At 35.9% G+C, this 21,335-nt stretch overlaps 1 protein-coding gene across 2 annotated transcripts in view; it reads left to right on the plus strand.

Annotated features, from left to right (window-relative positions):
• SLC12A2 (solute carrier family 12 member 2) overlaps positions 1-21,335 on the plus strand; it is a 109,677-nt gene that overhangs the window by 14,228 nt on the left and 74,114 nt on the right. For both annotated transcript variants that reach the window (XM_036847195.1, XM_036847196.1), the window contains exons 2-4: positions 14,106-14,225; positions 15,469-15,544; positions 15,854-15,949. In XM_036847195.1, coding sequence (XP_036703090.1) covers positions 14,106-14,225; positions 15,469-15,544; positions 15,854-15,949 — 292 coding nt within the window. The remainder of the gene's footprint in view (positions 1-14,105; positions 14,226-15,468; positions 15,545-15,853; positions 15,950-21,335) is intronic.

The following is a 21,335-nucleotide window of genomic DNA, read 5'->3' on the forward strand; positions in this document are numbered from 1 at the left end:
AGATTCAAACTGCACACTGAGTTCTCTTTCCCCACTATGCAGTACCTGATATCTCTGTTGTGTCCTGTGTTTTCAGCTGCTGCTTTTTTAGCCTGTCTCTTTGGGGGGGTGTGTGTGTGTGTATGTGTGTGGTGCAGATCCTCCCCTGTACCTGTGTGATTTAGTGGTCACCTGAGATTTGGGGCTTACCCTCGCTATCATTCTGTTTTTTTATCTAGAGATTCCCACTTAATTTCTAGTTCCTCTTTTGGCTCTTGGGCTCTCTTTTCTAATATTTCAAGCTAGGAAGGCTTCACTTTAAGCCATCCAAGTTACACACACTTGGGGAAGTGCTCTCAGTTGAAAAAGAAAGCAAACTCAGTGCAGCTGTATCTATCTAAGAGTATTTCCTTTCTGGTCTTTGCTTTTTTTCAATCTGTCCTAGTTTTTATTCCATACATAGATAGTTTAGCTGTCAGTCAGGGGTTTAAATCTTGGCCTTTCCGCTTAATGCTTGTGTGACCTTCAGAAAAAGAACTTGCCACTTCAGATTCTCAGTTTCCTTCTACAGAAAATGGGAAAGATGATAATTCATAGTGAGAAATAGCACATATTCATGTGAGAAATACATGAACTACCAAGTGCATACCATGTGCTAAATGTAGTTTTTGTTATCGTGTGTTTCTCCATGTATATTGCTTTTCTAATACTTTACCCATTTAGGATATTGTAAGTCATATATTTATATCTTTGACAACTTTTGGTTCTCCTTATTTTAAAAATAAAACAATTTGAAATGTAAATGACACAGTTATACCTTCCAGTATCACTTAATAATATAAGTTTTCTGGTAACTTGAATTAAAATGTTTTTAAGCTATTTGTTGACATTAGCAAGTTGTGTGGGATTTGAAATAATGTATAAATTATGCTATGCATAATGCATTTTGTTGTAACTCAGTCTTGAACATGATAGGCTAGGTAGAGGACTGAATTCTTTGACTGCAATCAGCAGTTCTGACTTGGTTCATTGTAAAGTCACATGGTCACAGCATCCACTTTTATCTGTGGCACTTGAGTTTTGAGCTTTGCATTAATGCCACTGGATATTAATAGACCATTGTTAACCAGAGCAGATTGGATTCCTGTAAAACAATACTTTGTTTTGAGAGCATAGTCTGTATGGGGAGCATTACACTGAATACACCAATCACCGACAGCACGGATAGGAAATGTTGGTAGCTTTGGGGTGATATAATTGGCTAGTACTTAATGAAAAAATGGTTAGAATTAGCCCAGCCACTTTGGCATCTAAATTTGCATATGTATGCATCCATTTTTAGTTACTGATTTGGCTTTGTTTCATAATATTAATTTAACACTTTAGCTTACTTTGGTATTAAGAAGATGCTATTAAACTGTATGAGAAATTTTTATCTAAAGTATCCTGATGGATACTTTAGTTCAGAAGTTTGTTTTTAGGATTTAAATACCATTTTTTGGTGAACTTTCACTTTTTTGAAGTGTAATTTTGGGTTTTTTTTAAATCAATAATAAGCTGCTTGTAAAGAAAGCAGTGAATTCTTTTATACTAACTGTGCCCTGAAATGAAGATTCCCCACTCCTCTGGCTGTCAGTAACAGTGATTTAATTTGCTTAAATAAAGCTAGGCCCAGAAGTTTTGCTTCTGTTCTCCTACTGTGCAATCTAATATTAACCCTAGCTTGTGTTGCTATGATGTGCTTATCAGTTGCCACCAAAGCAAACAGCACAGGGAGGAAGCTCTCATTTATTAAACACATTTTTAGCACTAGTGAAGCTACAAAAGATTTCTAGTAGTGTGATCATTGGTCCTCAAAGCCAGGTTCTTCACACTATATCCTATTGACTTGTTGATGGTGTAGGTAATAAATCTTTTACCACCATTCAGAATGGAGATGCCATATTTCTATGTATAGGTCAGTGTTTTTGTTTATTCTTCCAGAGGTAATCTTAAACTGCCGGTATTATAGGAAGCAGTGTAGTAGAGTCTAGATTAATAATGTTTTGCAGTACTTATTTTTGTGTATTTGTTCAACATCCAGTTATTTAAACTCACCCCATGGGCAGTTGAAATAATCACTTTTTTGTTGTTTATAATAATAGCCAAAATTTATCAACCACTTACCCTGTTAATGTCAGACAATGTACCAAGCAGTTAATACATTTTCTTTTTTAATCTTTTAAAGTCTTTTTATTTTGTTTTTTTAGACATTTTCCCTATGGTTTTATTTATTTATTTATTTATTTTTAAATTTTTATTTTATTTTTGGCTGTGTTGGGTCTTTGTTACTGCGTAGGCTTTCTCTAGTTGCAGCAAGCGGGGGCTACTCTTTGTTGCGGTGCGCAGGCTTCTCATTGCAGTGGCCTCTCTTGTTGCGGAGCTCGGGCTCTAGGCACACAGGCTTCAGTAGTTGTGGCTCGTGGACTCCAGAGCACAGGCTCAGTAGTTGTGGCACATGGGGCTTAGTTGCTCCACGGCATGTGGGATCTTCCCGGACCAGGGCTCGAACCCGTGTCCCCTGCAGTGGCAGGCATATGCGTAACCACTGCGCCACCAGGGAAGCCCTAAAGGTCTTTTTAGAATTGTGGTATATAGCAGAGAAAAAAAATGTAAAGCCTAAATGCATAACTTAATCAAGTGATCACCACCCAGATCAAGGAATAGAACATTGCTGGCACTCCAGAAACCCTCTGTGCACCCCATTCTGATCTCCCTGTGCCAAAAGTAGCCACTGTCCTGACTTAATGGTGATCATTTATTTGGGTCTGGGTCTTGGTATTTTGTTTGTTTGTTTGTTTTTGTCACCTTTATGTATTCTGGAAGACCATTAGTCTAGTTTTGCCTGCTTTAAAACTTTATATGGAATCATACAGTGCTTTTTTTATCTGTCATCTTTTGCTCACTGTTATGTTTGTGTATATTTATAATTCATTCATTTGTATTGCGAATTATCTTCCATTATATGAAATGCTGCAATTCTGTAGTTGTGGATGTTTGAGACTGTTTCTGGTCCTTGGCAATTTTTAGCAACGCTGATATGAACATTTTAATATAAGTGTCCTACTTCATTTAAGTGTTGTTTATCTATAGGGATATATCTAGGACTAGAATTGCTGGGTTAAAAGGTATGCATTTTTTTCAGCTTAAGAAGATAATGCCCAAACTTCTTTCCCAAAGTTGTGTACCAATTTATATTCCAACCAGCAGTGTATGAGAGTTTTTGTGTTCTATACAATCATGATATTTTCTCACTTTATCTTCTCAAACACTATGGGATAGGTAATATTATCTCCATTTTACAGATGTGGAAACTGAGGGCCAGAGGTGTTAACTTGCCAGAGTTCACATAGCTAGTGATAGCAGAGCTAGATTTTGAACTTGGATCTGACTCAGGAGCAGACACTTAACATTTTACTTGTTACTATTTCAGGACATTATTTGGAAAACAGGGATTGCCCATAAAGACTCAATATTCATTCGCTATGTCTTTGATTAAAAATGACAGGGAGAGGTCTGTACCCTTGTGAACCTTCCATTTTAATACATATTGAAGGAGTGGAGGTAGGTACATAGATTACAAGTGCTGAATAAAAAAAAAAATACTGGGTGTGATATATGCTATGAAGAAGAAAAAAGGGGCACTGCTGAGAAGAAACTATATGTTGGGTGGTCTGCGAAGGAGGCTACACTTGAGCTAAGACCTACAGTTTGAGGAGCCAGCCATCTTCAAAGTGTGTTAAAGACAGGGAATGGCAAGCAAAAAGTCCCCCAGGAGAAAATACTTTAAAATCAACATTTCAGCAATAAAGCAGTATTATATCAAATTAAATATTTGATAGAACTCTTTCAGTAATTTTCTAACTTAAAGGATAGGATTTTGAAGGTGTATAAAAACTTCAAGGAAAATTAGAAATAATAAAGTGGTGTATGATTGGAAAAATACAGAGACTTCTAAAACAGACTAATATTTACTTTTTCTTTAATCATGTCAAATCTTACTATGTGTGGTAATAAAACATTGATGACAAATCTCAAGAATTCTGTGTGGATAATTTTCTTTTTCAAGCCTTCCTGAAAGGGCATGGATGTGTAAGTGGACCAAGGGGTGAAGAGGTTGCAATGGTAAAGCATGTACGGGAAGAAGGAATCTAGTATGACCCAGAGCATTTGATCAAAAGGAGTGGCTAGCTTGCACTGCTAATGTCCGTTTTTAATTGGAAAAAGAAAATTCTAGGTAACATAGAAACTGAACGATTTATTGGTCTGTTTTAACTACCCTGTCTACCACCATAGCCTCCAAATAAGCTCCTAAAGTTAAATAACTCGTATAACTCTATTTAGGACACAATTTCATATTAAACATTTTAATATGTTTATATTCCAGGTGGGTTATATCTGTACACTAGCAATTGTTTCTCCTCCGTAGGAGGTCTGATCCAGCTGTCTGTAACAGTCCTGTAGGGCAAAGAGTTTCACACACACTGTAGACCCTGGGGGAATTTCTACAAAGAGCAAAGAGATTTTAAAAAATACCCTCTGGTGTCATACACCGCGCAGAACTTCTGCTGTCATTTTTATGAGGACTGTGTCAGAAACCCTTAGCTTCTGTAGATTTGGAAGCAGAGGAAGGAGGGAAGAATGAAGCAAGGTAAAGAGTGAAAACAGCTGAGGAATTGGGAAGTTTGAGCAGGACAGTTTCTTAAGTTGGGTGATTTGTCTAATGTCTCCTTGCCCAAAATAGGTAACTTAAAATAATTCACCTTGGCTCACTGTAATATGTGGAATTCTACCATTTAGAAGATTCTCTGCATTGCCGCATTAATAGCTACATGGTTAGGGGTAAGTTAACCTGTCAAAAGACTGTTCGCACATTTGTTAAGTGGAGATTAGATCTACCTCTCAAAGATGTGCCAGTTCAGGGAAACAGGGTGTGAAAGCATTTAGGGAAGTGTCTGGAACACAGTAGGCTTTCAGTAAATGTTGGCTGTAATTAAAGGAAGCCAGAGAGATTATGAGGGTCTCCTATACTACGAATTCTTATTTTACCCCATGAGTAATGGATAGCCAAACCTAGATTATGTACAACTGTATTTTGTATGAAACTTTTGTTTCTTGACAGTAGAAAAACTACTATTTTGATGTATCTTGCAATATTACTTAGCACAAAAAATCTTGTGTATATCACAATAAACTTGAATTGGGTTGGATTCTATGCCAGGGTTCACCTTACCCCAAACATGCAAAACCAAATTATTGCCTAACCTATAAATCAATTCTTATCCAGAGTCAAACTCTTTAAAAGTCATGGAGAAAAAAATCATCCTTTTCCCTGTTATATTTTCCAAGTGTGTTTGTAGTTATAGGAAATAGTAAGAGAATTGCTCAGAAAAAGATGGAAGTAAAGTGTATTTAACTACTAAGGCAGATTGTTGCACTGCTAAATAGGCTTTTCCATCTTGTTTTTCATTTAGTACAAATATTAATTGGGGAGAATTGAAAACTTCTGGAATGAATTATTGTTTCAGTTCTATTTATGTGTGATCACCCTTCATGTTGAACTTGTGACCTTTTTGGTAGTTGTAATTAACAGAAATTTTTAGCATTTAGATGACATGGTCTGCCAGAATAATTTGAAATCAGATAACTTGAATGAGGGTAGACAGTTCTGTATATTTAAAAATTTCTCTGTTTTCTACCATAGCTACTACCCTGTACATAGCATCTTCTAAATAAGTAGTTGTTAAATGCATGCAAAATTTTATAAGCTATTATCTACCCCCCCGACATTGTTTTCCAGTTCAGGTAGTTTTTTTTTTTTTCTATTGCTTAAAATTATTTGGTAAGGTTGATTTACTGTGTAAAAAGTAACATCAGTTGTGATTGGGATCCAAATTTTATTTCATAGATCAAAATGCTAGGATGCAGTGTAGTTCCCTAGTCTTCATTTGGCAGGGTAAATGATTGTTTGACGCATATTTTGTGGCAGCCAGAAAATAATTAGCCAGTGCATATAATTTTGTCATATTGAAAAAATAAAGCCATCTCATATTATATCCTATCTTTATTCCTTTGCAGCTTTCTTCATCTTCAATAATTTTAGCTTTGTTTTTTTATGTAAACGAATACCTTATCTTATACAATCCTCACATTAACTATGTAAGTTAATGTATTAGTTTAATAACCACTTTCTACTTGCAGAGATAATGCTAATAGAAGATTTTGTTTCCCTATGGACTTCCCTGGTGGTGCAGTGGTTAAGAATCTGCTTGCCAATGCAGGGGACACAGGTTCAAGCCCTGGTCCAGGAAGATCCCACATGCCATGGAGCAGCTGAGCCCTTGTGCCACAACTACTGAGCCTGCACTCTAGAGCCCGCGAGCCACAACTGCTGAGCCCGCGTGCCTAGAGCCTGTGCTCTGCAACAAGAGAAGTCACCACAATGAGAAGCCAGTGCACCACAACGAAGAGTAGCCCCTGCTCGCCACAACTAGAGAAAGCTTGCATGCAGCAACAAAGACTCAACACAGCCAAAAAGAAAAAAAAGAAAAAAAAAATTTTGTTTCTCTAAATAAATGAACCTTAACACAGAAGCATCGATTCATAATGGATCCATAAAACATGACCAAGATTTAATGCAAGATATGTTTCAGAGATGCAGTGTGGGGACAAAAGGAGGAGTACCCTTAGTTGCAAGAGGAGATAAGGGATGCTCACTGGCATGGGTTTTGGTCCTCCGTATAACATGGAGGACCTTTTTATAACATTCATAAAAAATGAATATATTTGGGTTTGAGCTTCCCAGAAGGTGCCACAGGAGCAGCATTGACTGGGTACTGAGAGCAGGTACAGCCTCAGGGAAAATGCTGCCTTTGCTCTGATAGGGTCAACTGAGTATGTAATCTTGTTCTTGTTGAGAAGTGGCTGGGCATTGAAAAGCCAGGCCATCTAGGAATAATTTTCCTACTAATCCTTTTGAAATGTGTAACTGTGAGTCACCCTCTTACATTTCTAACATGGCACTGAAACTTAAATTGTTGTATTATAATCAAGCTGTATCAGTTGGCTTGATAGTCAAGCCCGAGAAACCTCAGCTGCTCTGTGTGGCTGTAACACATTGATCTTTATTTACAGTCTTGAGACTCCAAGGAAATGGTACAGGTGGGCAGGGATTATTATCTCCATTTTACAGATTAGGAAACTGTCACAGAGAGGCTGTGACTTGAAAAGAGGTATCAACCGTTTTTTTTTTTGACTGGATTAAACAACTAATAGAGGCTTCTTGGTATAGTAGAAAATGCCCTAGATAGAAGATAGAAAACCTACCTGTCATCTCTAGCCTCTACTATAAAAATACCAACTCTGGGAGGGCTGAAAAGTCCCTAGCATGGTTCTTGATAAAACTGATTAATAAATATTTGTTTAATGAATGAGTGGAAGGATGTGGTTGTGGTTTATGCTCAGAAACTGCTTTTTGCAACTGTAGAATCTTCAAGTAACAGAAAAATATCAGAAGTTATTTTAAGGGACTGGAACATTTCCCTCTTAAAAAAGTGTCCATATTTGAGCATCCTTAAGTCTACCTGGAAACAATATTATAGCAGCCATAGACCTAAAGAGATAGTTTGGTACAGCTTTGCTCAGTTGTTCTTTAAAGCACCAGTAAACCAAAATAAAAGCCCAAACATTTTCCCCTCCTCCCAAATTTTAAAAAATTATGTAGGTTACTGTCTTTTGCCTACTATGGCCTGAAATTGCTGAGCTAAGATACTTTTGCCAAGTCTTTACTAGTTTAACTGTAAAAAGAATAAATTTGTATAAAAATGAATATATTTGGTAATAGGCTTTGCCAGAAATGTGTTTTATTATATTCTAACTGTATTCAAAAGTTGCACTGTCTAGACAGTCTTGATTTTTCTTTGTACAATGATAACCACCTTTATTCAACTTTGGAAAAAACATGATCATAAATCATTCTGAGCACTGCACAATCATCTTTCATGGGTATTAACATCCTTGTCCAGTGATGTCGCAAAGGCCATCTACACTACTTTGTATACTTGAGATGATAGTCTTGTGGACTTAGTAACTGGGATGTCTGAAGAAAGAAAATAACTGCCATTTTAGTGTAATGTGTACCTAAAGCATTTATCAATGAAAAGTGTGTTGGTGTGCCCATGATGAGGATGTACACAGAAGACAATACTGTACTCTAGGTTACAGAGCCAGTGAAAGCAGTGTTAAGGTTTCTAATTGTAATTTTTTAAAAGCTTGGGTAAGTATTTTTTCCTAAAGCTTTATTGTTGTTCATCACTTTAAAAAGAAATGTCTTCATCCTAGGTTGTCTCTAAAATACTGAAGAAAATTCTGGTGTTAGGGAAGAAACAATAGCTTGATTTTTTAAGAATTTTTTTACTGAGAAATCATCAATAAGCCTAGCCTTTGTGTTTCAGTTGTATTTTTTTTTTAGGTCAAGCAGAGTATGAGTTATGACCTTTGATATGTAAAGGGTAATTTAAATCAGTGAATTCAAAACAAGTTAATTTTTGGATATTGGAAACTGAAAAACTAAAATTTTAAGACGTGTATTACAGAATAAATCTAAAATCAATTTACATTATAAAGGATTTTAATTATTAAGAACTTTATTTTTTTGATGGAAAGTTTTTTTTTTAATTTTATTTAAGAAATTTTTATATTGGAGCATAGTTGATTAACAATGTTGTGTTAGTTTCAGGCATATAGCACAGTGATCCAGTTACACATGTATCTGTTCTTTTCAAATTCATTTCCCATTTATGTTACTACAGAATATTGATCAGTGTTCCTTGTGCTATACAGTAGGTCCTTGTTGGTTATCTGTTTTAAATATAGCAGGGTGTACAAGTCACTCCCACACTTCCAATCCATCCCTCCCCTCTCCCCTTCCCCCCGCCCCCACCGGTAACCATAAGTTCGTTCTCTAAGTCTGTGAGTCTAGAATGTACCATCTTTCTGATCAGATACCTTTTTTGATATTTAAGTGTCCACTGAAACCTTTAAGAATTAAAAACTAATCCAAAAAAGAGAAACTGTTTCCCTCTCCTTTTCATTTAGAGGAAAGTTGTTTGTAGTACACTGACAATTTCTTTTTTCTTATTTGGTAAGAATTGGAGTAGTAAAAGTAATGAACTATAAAAGTGGCAACATCAGTATTTTACACACAGGGCTGATATTGAGAGGGGAGGTCTGATCTGGAAAAGTATGGGAGCTGTCACTTATTACTTATCACATACAGATGGTGTTTAAAGCTACAGGTTTGGTGAGATGACCATAGGAGAAACAGAGAGAGTGAAAAAAAGAGATGGGTCTAAGACCAAGTATTGAATGGACTCTTACCATTTAACTGCTGGCTGGAAGAGGCTAAAAGAGTGGTATTTCAAAAAAAGTTTGAAGAAAGAGGGAGTTGTCAACAGTATCATGAGCTGTTTCAAAAGTCCTTTGAGACAGGGACTAAAAACTGTACATTAGATTTATTAGATTTGGTAGCAGAGAAGTCCTTGGATGTCTTAAAACTATTCCAGTGTTGCGGCATGGTGAAGCCAGGTTGGTGTGCCTTGTTGAACGTGGGGTAGTATTTCAGCACGTTTGGCTGGACATTTGGAGGTGGGGTGTGTGGTGTGCAGCAAAAAGATAACTATGGTTAGAGGACAAAGAATGATCAAGTTGAGGTAGAAATTTGAATATACAAGGGAGAGTATCCACAGTGCAGAAATTCTCCTTTTCTCTACTCCCTGCAAAGAAATAAATGACCATGGAAACCAGAGTTCCCTTTCATTCTTTTATTTTCTGTATTCTCAGAAAAATGCTCAGCTACTCAGGTTTTCTTTCCCTAAGTTTCTCTTTTCATTCTTTTTCCATAGCTTCACCCACTAGCTCTTTATCCCTGGCCCCTCTCCTAATTTCCAGTCATGAATTTTTTAACAGCCTGGTGGAACTCTAATTGTTTCATGGCTCTTCAAATTCAGTATGTCCAACTGAATTAATCATTTTCTTTTTAGACTGATATAATTTATTAGTATCTCTATTTGTTTCATTAAGAAATCCTTCCAGTTACTGAGGGTCTACCTCTCTGTGTTTTCCATTGATTCCTCTGTCTCTTCCTCTCTTCCCCACTCTTGTTCTCATGCCCAGTCTTTTTTTTTTTTAGTTTATTTTTGGCTGCATTGGGTCTTTCTTGCTGCGCGCGGGCTTTCTCTAGTGGTGGCAAGCAGGGGCTACTCTTCGTTGCGGTGCACGGGCTTCTCATTGCGGTAGCTTCTCTTGTTGTGGAGCATGGGCTCTACGCGCGTGGGCTTTAGTAGTTGTGGCTCGCGAGCCTCTAGAGCGCAGGCTAAGTAGTTGTGGCACACGGGCTTAGTTGTTCCGCGGCATGTGGGATCTTCCCGTACCAGGGCTCGAACCCGTGTGCCCTGCATTGGCAGGCGGATTCTTAACTACTGCGCCACCAGCGAAGTCCCTCATGCCCAGTCTTAATCCTTGCTTTGTACACTCAGATTCACAGTGCTACTTTTTGAAAGATTATTTCCCCAAATAAATTTAAATTAGTTTGTTCCACCTCATTTAATATGGTGTTATCCAAAAACTCATGTTGTTATTTTTGACATTGTATTCATTATGTGAAAAACAGTAAAAAACACAAACCCATTATTTCTCTGAAAATGGTAGGTAGATTGAAGATTTTATTTTTGTACTTTTCTATCAGTATAATTTATAGTTCATAATTGTATATGTGAAATTTTCCTGGTAATAAGATTTGTATATAATATTTTGTGTGTGTGTGTTTGTGTGTGTAGACAAAATGCCATACTCAACAATTTCCTTATTTCTCTGAAACTAATGTATTTATAGAAACAAAATGTATTCTACCTTGGTTTCCTGTTATTTCAGGAAATAAATATAATTATAAACCCAATTTTATTTTACTTAAATCTATTGATTGAAATATAAAAAATAACATATTCAATTGATTTTAATTTTTGAATTGTATTTTAAAGATAAATAACACTTTTTAAAATAGGGCTGTTGGAACATGGTAAGGAAGTTAAACTTAAATTTTATTTGGATTCATCTTTGTTTTAAAATATGTTATACACGCAGAAAAATCTTACTGTGTTTTTTGAATATAGTTGTTCATAGTATAGTGGAAACTGGTATAATTATTGCTAGATCTTCAACTTTCAGGTGGAATTCTAATAAATACAGCAAAAATTTTAAGACGCCTGCCTGCTTCTGAATTATTAAAAAGACACGCACATCAGAATTTAGCCTTGGAGAAAGTAGCCTATTAAGTACACACATCTTCAGTTTTCTTTTAATAGAGATGGGAATAGAAATATCTCTCTGTGTATAATTATAGGCATTGTATTTTTTTGTGTATTATTATAGGCATTATATTTTCTTGTAATACTTGCAGGTTATATAATATTTTATGTTATTTTATAACTGAAGAGCACCAAATATCCTAGAGTGAAATCTAAGGAACTTCTGTCTACTTTAAAGTTGATTGAGTTAATAGGCAAACATTTTTGTTCTGGCTTTATTTGAATAATTGAACAGTTGAGCCATCAATTCTCTTTTTTTTCTTTTTTTGGGGCAGCGTTGGGGGAATTCATCAGTGATGTCCTACTGTATAGAACATAAACAACAGTGGACGTAAAGCCAAAGCGGGTTGCTGAGCTACACAGGCCCCTGGTTACATTTTTTCCTATTTGTACGTATTTCTAACACATTTAACTATTACTGGTTTCCATGTTTATACCAAATTCTAAGCACGAAAGAGGGATAAAAATAGACACATGGACTAAAATGAGGAGTGACAGTCTGCAGACGGATACAAAAGAAGAGGTGGGAAAGACGACCAGAAATAGTCATTGCAAAAAGTATTTCATGGCCCAGCAATTCTTCTAGGTATATACCCAAGATAAATGAAAAACACATGTCTACACAAAAACTTGTGCACAGATATTCACAGCAGCATTATTCATAATAGCTAAAATGTAGAATAGGCCCAAATGTTCATCAGCTGATGAACAGATTTTAAAATGGGGTATATCCATACAACAGAATATTATTTGGCAATAAAAAAGAGTGATATGTACTATAACATGGATGAACCTTGAAAATGTTATGCTAAGGAAAAGAAGCCACACACAAAGGCCACATGTTGTATGATTGCATTATTCCATTTATATGAAATATCAGAAGAGCAAATCCATAGAGATAGAAAGTAAGTAATTGCCAGGAGCTTCAGAAAAGCGGAAATGGGGAGTGACTGCTCATGGGCGTGGAGCTTCTTTTGGGATGATGGAAATGTTCTAAAATTGACTGTGGTGATAATTGTACAACTTTGTGAATATACTAAAAATCATTGAAATACGCACTTTAAATGGGTGAGTATGTGAATAAGAGCTCAATAAGGCTGTTTTAAAAAGTATAGAAGATTGGGGTGATTACAGAATTTTTATGAAGTGTTTTATATGCCATAAGCCTAGGGCATCCTTTTTAAAGTACAGTAATCATTTGATACAGTAGACAGTAGTTATGAAACTGTGCTGTAAGGGAAATTATTATGATTTATTTCTCTTAGGATCTGTTTTTTAAAGTTTGTGAACTATCAGAATTAGTCAACATTAAAGTTCATTTTTAAGTTCTTGGTAATCTTAAAATGAGTTATTTTCCATGTATTTCATGTAGTTGATGTTATAGCTATGTCTTTTAGTGTAAATGTGGAGATTAGTTTAAAATTTGATTATTTAAAAGAGCCTAGGCAAAATAATTTCAAAAAATATACTTAAAGAATTTACTGCATCTAACTTATTATACTGTTTCTTCTATTGCTTAAAAATCTAAGAATTTGCAGTAGGTACATTATAAAAATATGGAATATAAGAGCTGATCTAGGTTGATAGCACTTTGAAAAGCCATATAGCAATAATGCATTAAGAGAATTAAATGAGTCTACTTGGCTAACAGAAGTCAAAGAAAAAAAGGAAGTTTGGATTATTACATAGTTTTTTCTCTGTTGTAACACAGAACTTGCTGCAGCTCATTTCTATGAAATAAAATATATTCAGAATTCAGTAGAGGGTATAACCACTGAAAATGATTTCTTAAAAAAGTATTGTAGGATGTCTAGATCACAGTGTTCAGGATTAAATGATAATTAATTTAGTTGGCTCTTTTTCATTTAAAGAATGAATGTTTGAAATATAGCTGTACTTTGTTCCCTGCTGTTGAGATATGGGTAGAGGAAGAACTATGGGGCTAGTGTTAGGGACAGGATTCTAGATCTAGAACATTTTCTATTTCCCAACACCCTTCCACCCTTCATGATCTGTTTAAGGCACTGCCACTGGTTTGGAAGTTTGTCATGTGCCTTGGGTGTGTTGGGACTGAACAAAAGTTGAGAGCCATGGAGAGAAGGAGAGAGAGAATGTAAAGAAGAAAAAACTAAGAATTAGAGAATCAGACATGAAACATAAAAGCCTTAGAAGGAAACACTAGTTGTGAAAATGCATTGTGTCAACCAGTTCACGTCTGAATCTGAGAAGAATTAGAAAGGAAAGAATGAAGAGTGCTGAGTGACTGAACTCAGGAGTGAGTAAAGGCAGGAGTTAGGGGTGAATCTTGGGATCCACGGAGTCCTGCTGTCAGGGACTATAAAGGGAAAACTGTTCACTGGTGACGAAGAGGAGTTTTATATTGTGAACATTGCAAGTCCAGATAGGGCAAGGGTGGCATCCAGGCAATATAAAGTTGTGGCTGGAGAGACAAGGTCTGAATTGACTGACCTGGTTAGCCTATACTTAGCAAATAGTATTCTTTGTGTTCTCCAGATACCACCAAAATGTAATTAAAATTTTAAATTATTAAAATGGGTTTCATGATAATTAAATTTTTAAAACTCTCAATCCTCAGGTAAAATATTCAGAAACCCTTGAGTCTTGTAAATACACTAAGTGTATTTAGTGGCGTTTGTTTTTATCAGGTGATTTTTAAATTTTAAATAATTCTTAAGCATAATTCACATTTCCTCTTATAACCAGGAACCTTTTGAGGATGGCTTTGCAAACGGGGAAGAAAGTACACCAACCCGAGAGGCTGTGGTCACGTATACCGCGGAAAGTAAAGGAGTTGTGAAGTTTGGCTGGATCAAGGGTGTGCTAGTATGTACCTATAGACTTAATTTTAGAGTTATACATTTCTGTTTATTATACAATCTTCCTAATATCATCATTCTCGAGATAATGCTTTCTCTTTTTTAAACTGTTTTATCTGATTGTTATGGAGGACCAAATTAATAACTTGTACCTCCTTTCCTTGTGGGTATTAAATTCAGTAAAGTGAATATATTTATTAATTTAATCAAATTATATTTGATTACTTCTAAGTTATATTTTATAACCTCTTCTGAATCTCACATATTGTCACTTTTCAAAAATTAAGTATGAAGCTATTAAATTGATGAGAGCAACACAATCAAGAAAGCTGGGCAGGTAATACAGCTGAAATATGCCTGCTTCCTTTCCTGCTACCGTATTGTCTTTTGAAGAGAAATGTATAGATGTTAACAAGCAACAGAATAAAGGAGAAATAAGTGTTGAGATCACTTCAGTAGACAGGTTTAGGTGATTAAGGTTCAGATTTACTGTGTTTACTGTGTCTTTTTCTGTGTTTGAATAGGCACTAAGGATCTGACCGGAGTAGAGAGTCTCACTGGGACTTTGGAAGCACTAATTTAGAGTTGTATTGACATTTAGGGGAGAAGTAGAGGGAAACATCCCAGTTCTAGTAGTGATTTTATTGTCTAATCAGTAGAGTGTATTTTAAGCTCTGAGTTGTATTGTTTGCCTATTCTTAGATTTTACTATTTTGGAAGACTATATTCTATGTACGAGCATAGTAAATAAAAGTAAAAATAAATTGAGGATGCTGTCTTACAAAGAGTAGGTTTTCGAAAGATGTGTGAACAGTTGGCATTTTGTGTTGACAAGATATTACATAATACTTAAATCCACTGTAGAAATCATGAAGTGAAGACGTTATAAAAGAATAAGTAAAAAACTGACTTGCATTGATAAGGGGGAACATAAACTCCTTTTTTTAGGGCTGAAGTCTTAAAATATTCCTTGTGCCTTTCTTGTTCTTTTGCTTCTGCTGCTTCAGATAAATGTGTGTGTATAAAGTACATACACACACATATACTCATATATTACCTTATACTTATACTTTAATTAGCTCACATTTAAGCTCTCAATAAAGCTCTTTAAAAACAACTGTTAAAGGGTGGGATAAGAGATTTGCAAGGACCTTCTATAGTTTAAAATGTATGTTATCCTACTATTGGCTAGTTTAGCATTTACTGTGTATTTAATTACTTTTCATCTGTGACTTGGCCTCTTTTTCTAGGTACGATGTATGTTAAACATTTGGGGAGTAATGCTCTTTATTAGATTGTCATGGATTGTGGGTCAAGCTGGAATAGGTAAGTGAAGTGACATACTGCTTGATTCATTTGAGAATGAATAGGGAAAGTGGCTGTGTGCATGTGTAGTCTCTGAACCTCATAAAATTCAAGCAGTTGGAATCATTCTACATTATGTTCTCCTTTGTATCAGACTGTTGTCTTAATGTCACTTTTTTCGTAATTCTGATTTGATCTAATATGAGATAAAAGTAAGATAATTTATAGGTTATAATGTAAATTCAGTATACTTAGACTAACCAGTTCTAGATGTGGCAGGTTTAAATGAGAGTGTAAGTATTCTCAAGTCTCTTTTCTTTTTCGCTAAAGGTCTGTCAGTCCTTGTAATAATAATGGCCACTGTTGTGACAACTATCACAGGATTGTCTACTTCGGCAATAGCTACTAATGGATTTGTACGAGGAGGTAAATTCAGTCTTTTTACATCATCAGCATTGGATTACTGACACTAAATAAATTGAGATTTAAAAATATCTCTAATTATTTTTTACCTTAAAGAAGCAACATATCAGGTTCTATATAGGCAAGAAAGTTTCTATCAAGTACTTTTAACTAATATTTTGAATATAAAATTTTAAATTGATCCATACACAAACATGTATGCTTCAGATTGTTCAGGGTGTTCAGTGTGTTTGGTAGCAAGAATGGAGCTTCTAACTAGGTTTCTTCTCCACCAAGGCACCCCTTGTTGCCTTCTCCCAGGCTTCAGCCCTTGGATCAGTGGTGTGCATCCTGCATTTGGTCAGTACTGTACAGGTGTAACCTCATTCCTCCCCATTGAAGGAAACTTGGGCAGATTTCTTTCCTCATGGTCTAATAGCTTGTGTGAGTTACACCTGGGACTCTGAATCCATGCCCTCAACTCTAGCTCTCTTCTCTGGGTACCCTGAGGCCTATTTTATTGGAGCCCACAAGACCTGCCTTGTGAGGTTTTACTCTTCCCAGGGAGAACACCCAGGACACCAGGATAATGGCCTTGGGACCCCGGAGAACAAGAAGAAAAGAAATCCATTTTCCAAACAAAAGCTCATCATTCAGCTGGAGTGAGGAGAAGATCCTAAGAGAAAGAAGAGAAAATGTATACCAGCTCCTGTAAATTTATCATAGCAGATCAACTGAGAAAAGAATCTACCTGTTCCATCTGCCTCAACTATCTTGCAGATCTGTACTTGACATTATATACATGCAATTTCTGCTTTTTCTGCATTAGTACTTGGAGAAAGAGAGAACCAGATTGAGGTTTTCATTTTTCCCCAGTCGTCTTCATATTTTTTTATATACCAGAGGATTCAGATCACTACGGCCCTCAGGGAAGCTGGCAGCTCACATCTATAGTTACGACTGTGCTGAGCATGCATCACTGCTGGCTGAAGTTTTATATGTACCTGAATCCAGGTTGAGCAAATTGGGGTCCAAGATGTGGTTATGTCCAACAATTAATCAGACAGTGCTGAGAGATTCTTGGTTTCTTGTGTAACTGGATGCCCCGTGCTTCATTTCATTCTGCTGCTATGGGGGAATGGACATCGGAGGAGAAATGGGATGGTGTGTTAGGCATTTGAGAGGATCAGCAAATCATCATAAAATTTCTCCTTGTCTTCAGCCCTTCAAATCTAGGTTGTAAGCCTCAAGGGGAGTGGGGCATGGACCCACTGTCAGCACAAACCCCATTCTGTTCTCTGTGTGAGTGCAAACTTAAGGAAAGTATAGATTTTCCTGCATTGTGACTAAAAAGCCATTTCATGTTTCAATACTACCAGTAGTTTTCATATATTTTTATGAATACCTCAGAGACTTGTATCTAGTCTTCTGTCCTGGACACCAAGGAAGTATGAGAATATGGAGTACATGAAGATGTGTCCCAGCAAAGTACCACATGTTGCAGTTTTGCCTGAGTTCCCTCAAAATGATAGTTCGCAAAGTAACTAACTATAGAGAAAAAAAAATTGGATTATACAATTTGGAATTCTTCTGTTATCATTTGTTCATAAATGACAAAGTAAATACACTTGCTGAAATAATGAAACCTATAGAAAAAGAGAAAGCTATTAATTTAAAGAAATGACCAAATGCTTTGAAGCTTTGCTAGAAGGCATTCATTTTTCACTTAGATCAGTTAGTGATGTTAGAAAGCTGGCTGATCCTTTATAGAATAATAAATGAGCTGCATCATCTGCAGTGAAAGTTCCTGGAGATTCTTGCAATAAATGTAAACCCCTGTGTCTCCTCTCCATCTGCTTCATAGACTTGGAGACCCCTAACAGGATTTATTTTGGTTTCTTGGAAAAACAGTATTTCCACAAAGGAGAAAGTAGATATAGGTATAAAACTGGTGAGATTACATTGTTTTCTGTATGCATGGTTCTAAATTGAAAGTATCAGTATGACTCACACATTTTATCCCAAAAGTATATATTTCTTAGCTCTGTCCACAAAAATCACGTGTAACAAATGACCAACCCAGTATCAGTGAACACCCTTAGTGCCCACATTGTGTATTTCCATTCAAAGGAACCAGGGAACCTTGGAGAAAGCATTGATTCCAGATCTGGATAGGAAATGTACTAGAGAAGTCTAGACATCTTTTCACATCAAAAAGTAAAGAAGGTAACAAAGCCTACTTGTTTCATGTCAAAAGGACCATGGAGCCAACTTGAAGAAACTAGCACAGACTTAAATTTGGATAGAACAGCAATACTACTACTAATAATAACTGATTTAAATGAAAACATAAAATCCCTAGGTTCACAGACATCACACACACACAAAAATCTCATTTTCACCTTTGAAGAATGCTAGAGAACTAACTTATTTTGAACATTGATAAAGAATCTAGTGTAAATCAAGTTTTCTGAGTGAAAACTCCTTACCTGAACTCATTGTAAGCAAAAAATTGATGAGAGATTTATCCTTTGTGTAATTATTCTACAAAATAAGTGAAGAAGAAAAGGGACTATTCCAACTTTGTAAATGCTTTACTTAATAAGACTACCTGTGAAATATCGAATATGAATCACATCATGCCTATAGCTTCAGGAAGCATAGAGTATTCAGGGGAGAGAGGAACTTACTAAATGACACTATAGGATGACGACAGCAAATGCCAGACTAGGAATCTCTCTGGAACAAGGAATCCTTGTTCAGTAAAATTTTCCAAGGAGCAAAAAATAAAGAGAGGGAATTACAGTTTAAAACAAACTTTAAGAGACTTAATGTATAGATGCAGTTTATTTGCTGTTCTTCACAATAAGCTTTTTATCTTTTAGTAGTATGGGACCAAGGGTGCCTGCATTGGATGCCCTCTAGCCCAACCACTGAGGACTTAATTTGACTTCCTTCCTTGAAAGGGCTGCGTAAGAGGAGAGCAGTAGAGCTAGAGCTATCTGGAGGGTCAGGGTGCAAAGACTTAGAGATAGGAGAAATGGAGGAATACTACGGGAACAGAGATGTCTGAAGACCCATCTTAATTTTCTGTGGACTGAAAGTTGACTCTTAAGGGCATTAACAAAGAAGTATTTTACCCAAAATGTTGCTGAGAGGTTGTGGCTGCTCTCTTTACTAATTTCTGTCTGAAGAGCCCTTTTTTAAACTTGAGTGCGTAGTTATTAATATAGAGAACTATTTTGAGGTACTGCTTGACATTTTAATTTGTTTTATTTATCTTGACTCTTAACTGAATTATGACATGTATTTTTATTAACACTGAATAATAATTTATTCTTGTTTTGTGAGGTATGTACTTCCAACCCCATGTAAGTGTGTGAAATGTGTACTTTTCCTAGTGTTGGGTGATTTATGCCACAGCTATTTAATGTTACTAAATAGCCTTAACGTTGGCTTTAACAGTACATTTTAGAGATTAAACAGGTACCAATCTAGAAAAGTGTAGTTTTTTAAAAAATATAAATTAACTGTCAACTTGTGAACAAATGTCATAGTGTCCAATTATGAAGTCTAGGATAAAAATAATATGGAAACATTCAGGGTTTCTGGAAAAAAAAGTCTAAACTTAGAAAATACAAGATTGTGAGTCTCAATCTTGATTAGACTATAGTAATACGGGGGGTTACTATTTAAAGCTACTGGTGGCAGGTTAGAGAACCATCCCCTCGGTCCTCTGCCTCTACAGAATAAAACGAGCACCAGCAACCAGCTGATGGAGTCACTGGCATACTCCCTGCCCTAGCAGACACATTCAGGCTCTACAGATTATTGCACCTTGGAGCCCAGAGCTCTTTCCTGTTCTGCAAATCCTCCCAGTGTCCTTGAGATCTTGGATTTTACAGAATTTCCTTGGACCGTGTGCAACAGGTTCTGCAACTTAGATGACGCTGGCCAGCAGCCACTGTCACTCAGGTCTGCATTTCCTAGATTTCACAGACCAGAGTCTCTTCTGTTCTCAGATAATTAACCTCTGAATATCAACTCATCTATGAAATAGAGGACAACCACAGACAACCTTTCATAAGATGGAAATGTAAATTCTGCTTTTGGATTATAGTGTATTATATGAACTGAGCAATAGAAGGGAACAGTTCTTCAACCACTTTCTGGTTTGGAGTATTAAAAACAGAGGTCAGTACACTTTCACATAAAAGCCCAGGCTACATCAAATTTGTGATGGGCAGTTCTGAGAATCTAAAGTCAATAGAAATCTGCATAAGTGACTAAGATCAAATTTTTATATTCCTTGTATTTCAGTCAATCAACAGATAATTGTTGAGCACTTTGTGTCAGGCACTGGTTTTGTAACAATGCAAGCCAGACAAGACCCTATTTTCTTGGGGCTTATGTTCAGATAATAGGGACAGTTATTTTTTTAGATCTAACTGCTAGGCATGGTACCATGGTCTTTGACATACATTGTCTGATGTCATACAACATTGATGTTGCATTATGCAAAAATGAAACATACTTTTTTTTAAACAAAATTAAATTTTATGCAAATTCTACTGGTAAATCTTTTAAAAATGTCTGCAATATGTCAGAATTACCTTCACATACTGGTATCTTTTTCTTTTCTCTGAAATAATTGACCTCCTCACTTTTGTATATAGGTAAAGCCAAACCATTGGAAGTGAGGAAAAACTAACATTTTTTACATCTTGTAAGTGACAGAAAGTACTCTCTGTATTGGTAAAAAATCAGATTATCATTGATTGTCAGATTTTTTTGTTTAGCCCATTGTATAACTTTATCAGTTCCTATCATTACCAACCAAGGAGTTGTAAATTAGATTTCAGCTCTGTAGTTCTTTCCTTTTATTGCTAATTTATTTCAAATTGTAGTTTTTCAGATCAGTGAAATGTTTGAAGAAGCTGTAAAAAGCAGTTCTATAACAGTTGGGTCTTCCCTGGCGGTCCACTGGTTAGGACTCCTTACTTCCACTGGTTCAATTCCTGGTTGGGGAACTAAGATCCCACATGCCGTGTGGCCAAAAAAAAAAAAAAAAAAGAATAAAAGCAGTTCTATAACTGTTGTATTATGAGTTATTAGACTTAAACATAACATTGTGTTTTCAGTTCAGTAAAGCACTACTTATGCACCACAAGTAACTCAAACGTGAATCTGGCAAGTAATTGTAAATAATTTGGCTTGGGTTTTCTCTTTGACTCATTTGGTGACCTTTCAATTTTGCCAGTCTTTAATGATTAAAAATACTTTAACTTGGTTCCCGAATTGTCTGCTGCAGAATTAGAGCTACATGTCTTTGATTTAAAAGTTTAACGTATTCAAGTGATCAGTCACAATGATAACATAGTACCAAATTATGGTCTGAAGATTACATGTT

Source organism: Balaenoptera musculus, chromosome 3, assembly GCF_009873245.2.
Source record: "Balaenoptera musculus isolate JJ_BM4_2016_0621 chromosome 3, mBalMus1.pri.v3, whole genome shotgun sequence".
NCBI classification, from domain to species: Eukaryota; Metazoa; Chordata; class Mammalia; order Artiodactyla; family Balaenopteridae; genus Balaenoptera; species Balaenoptera musculus.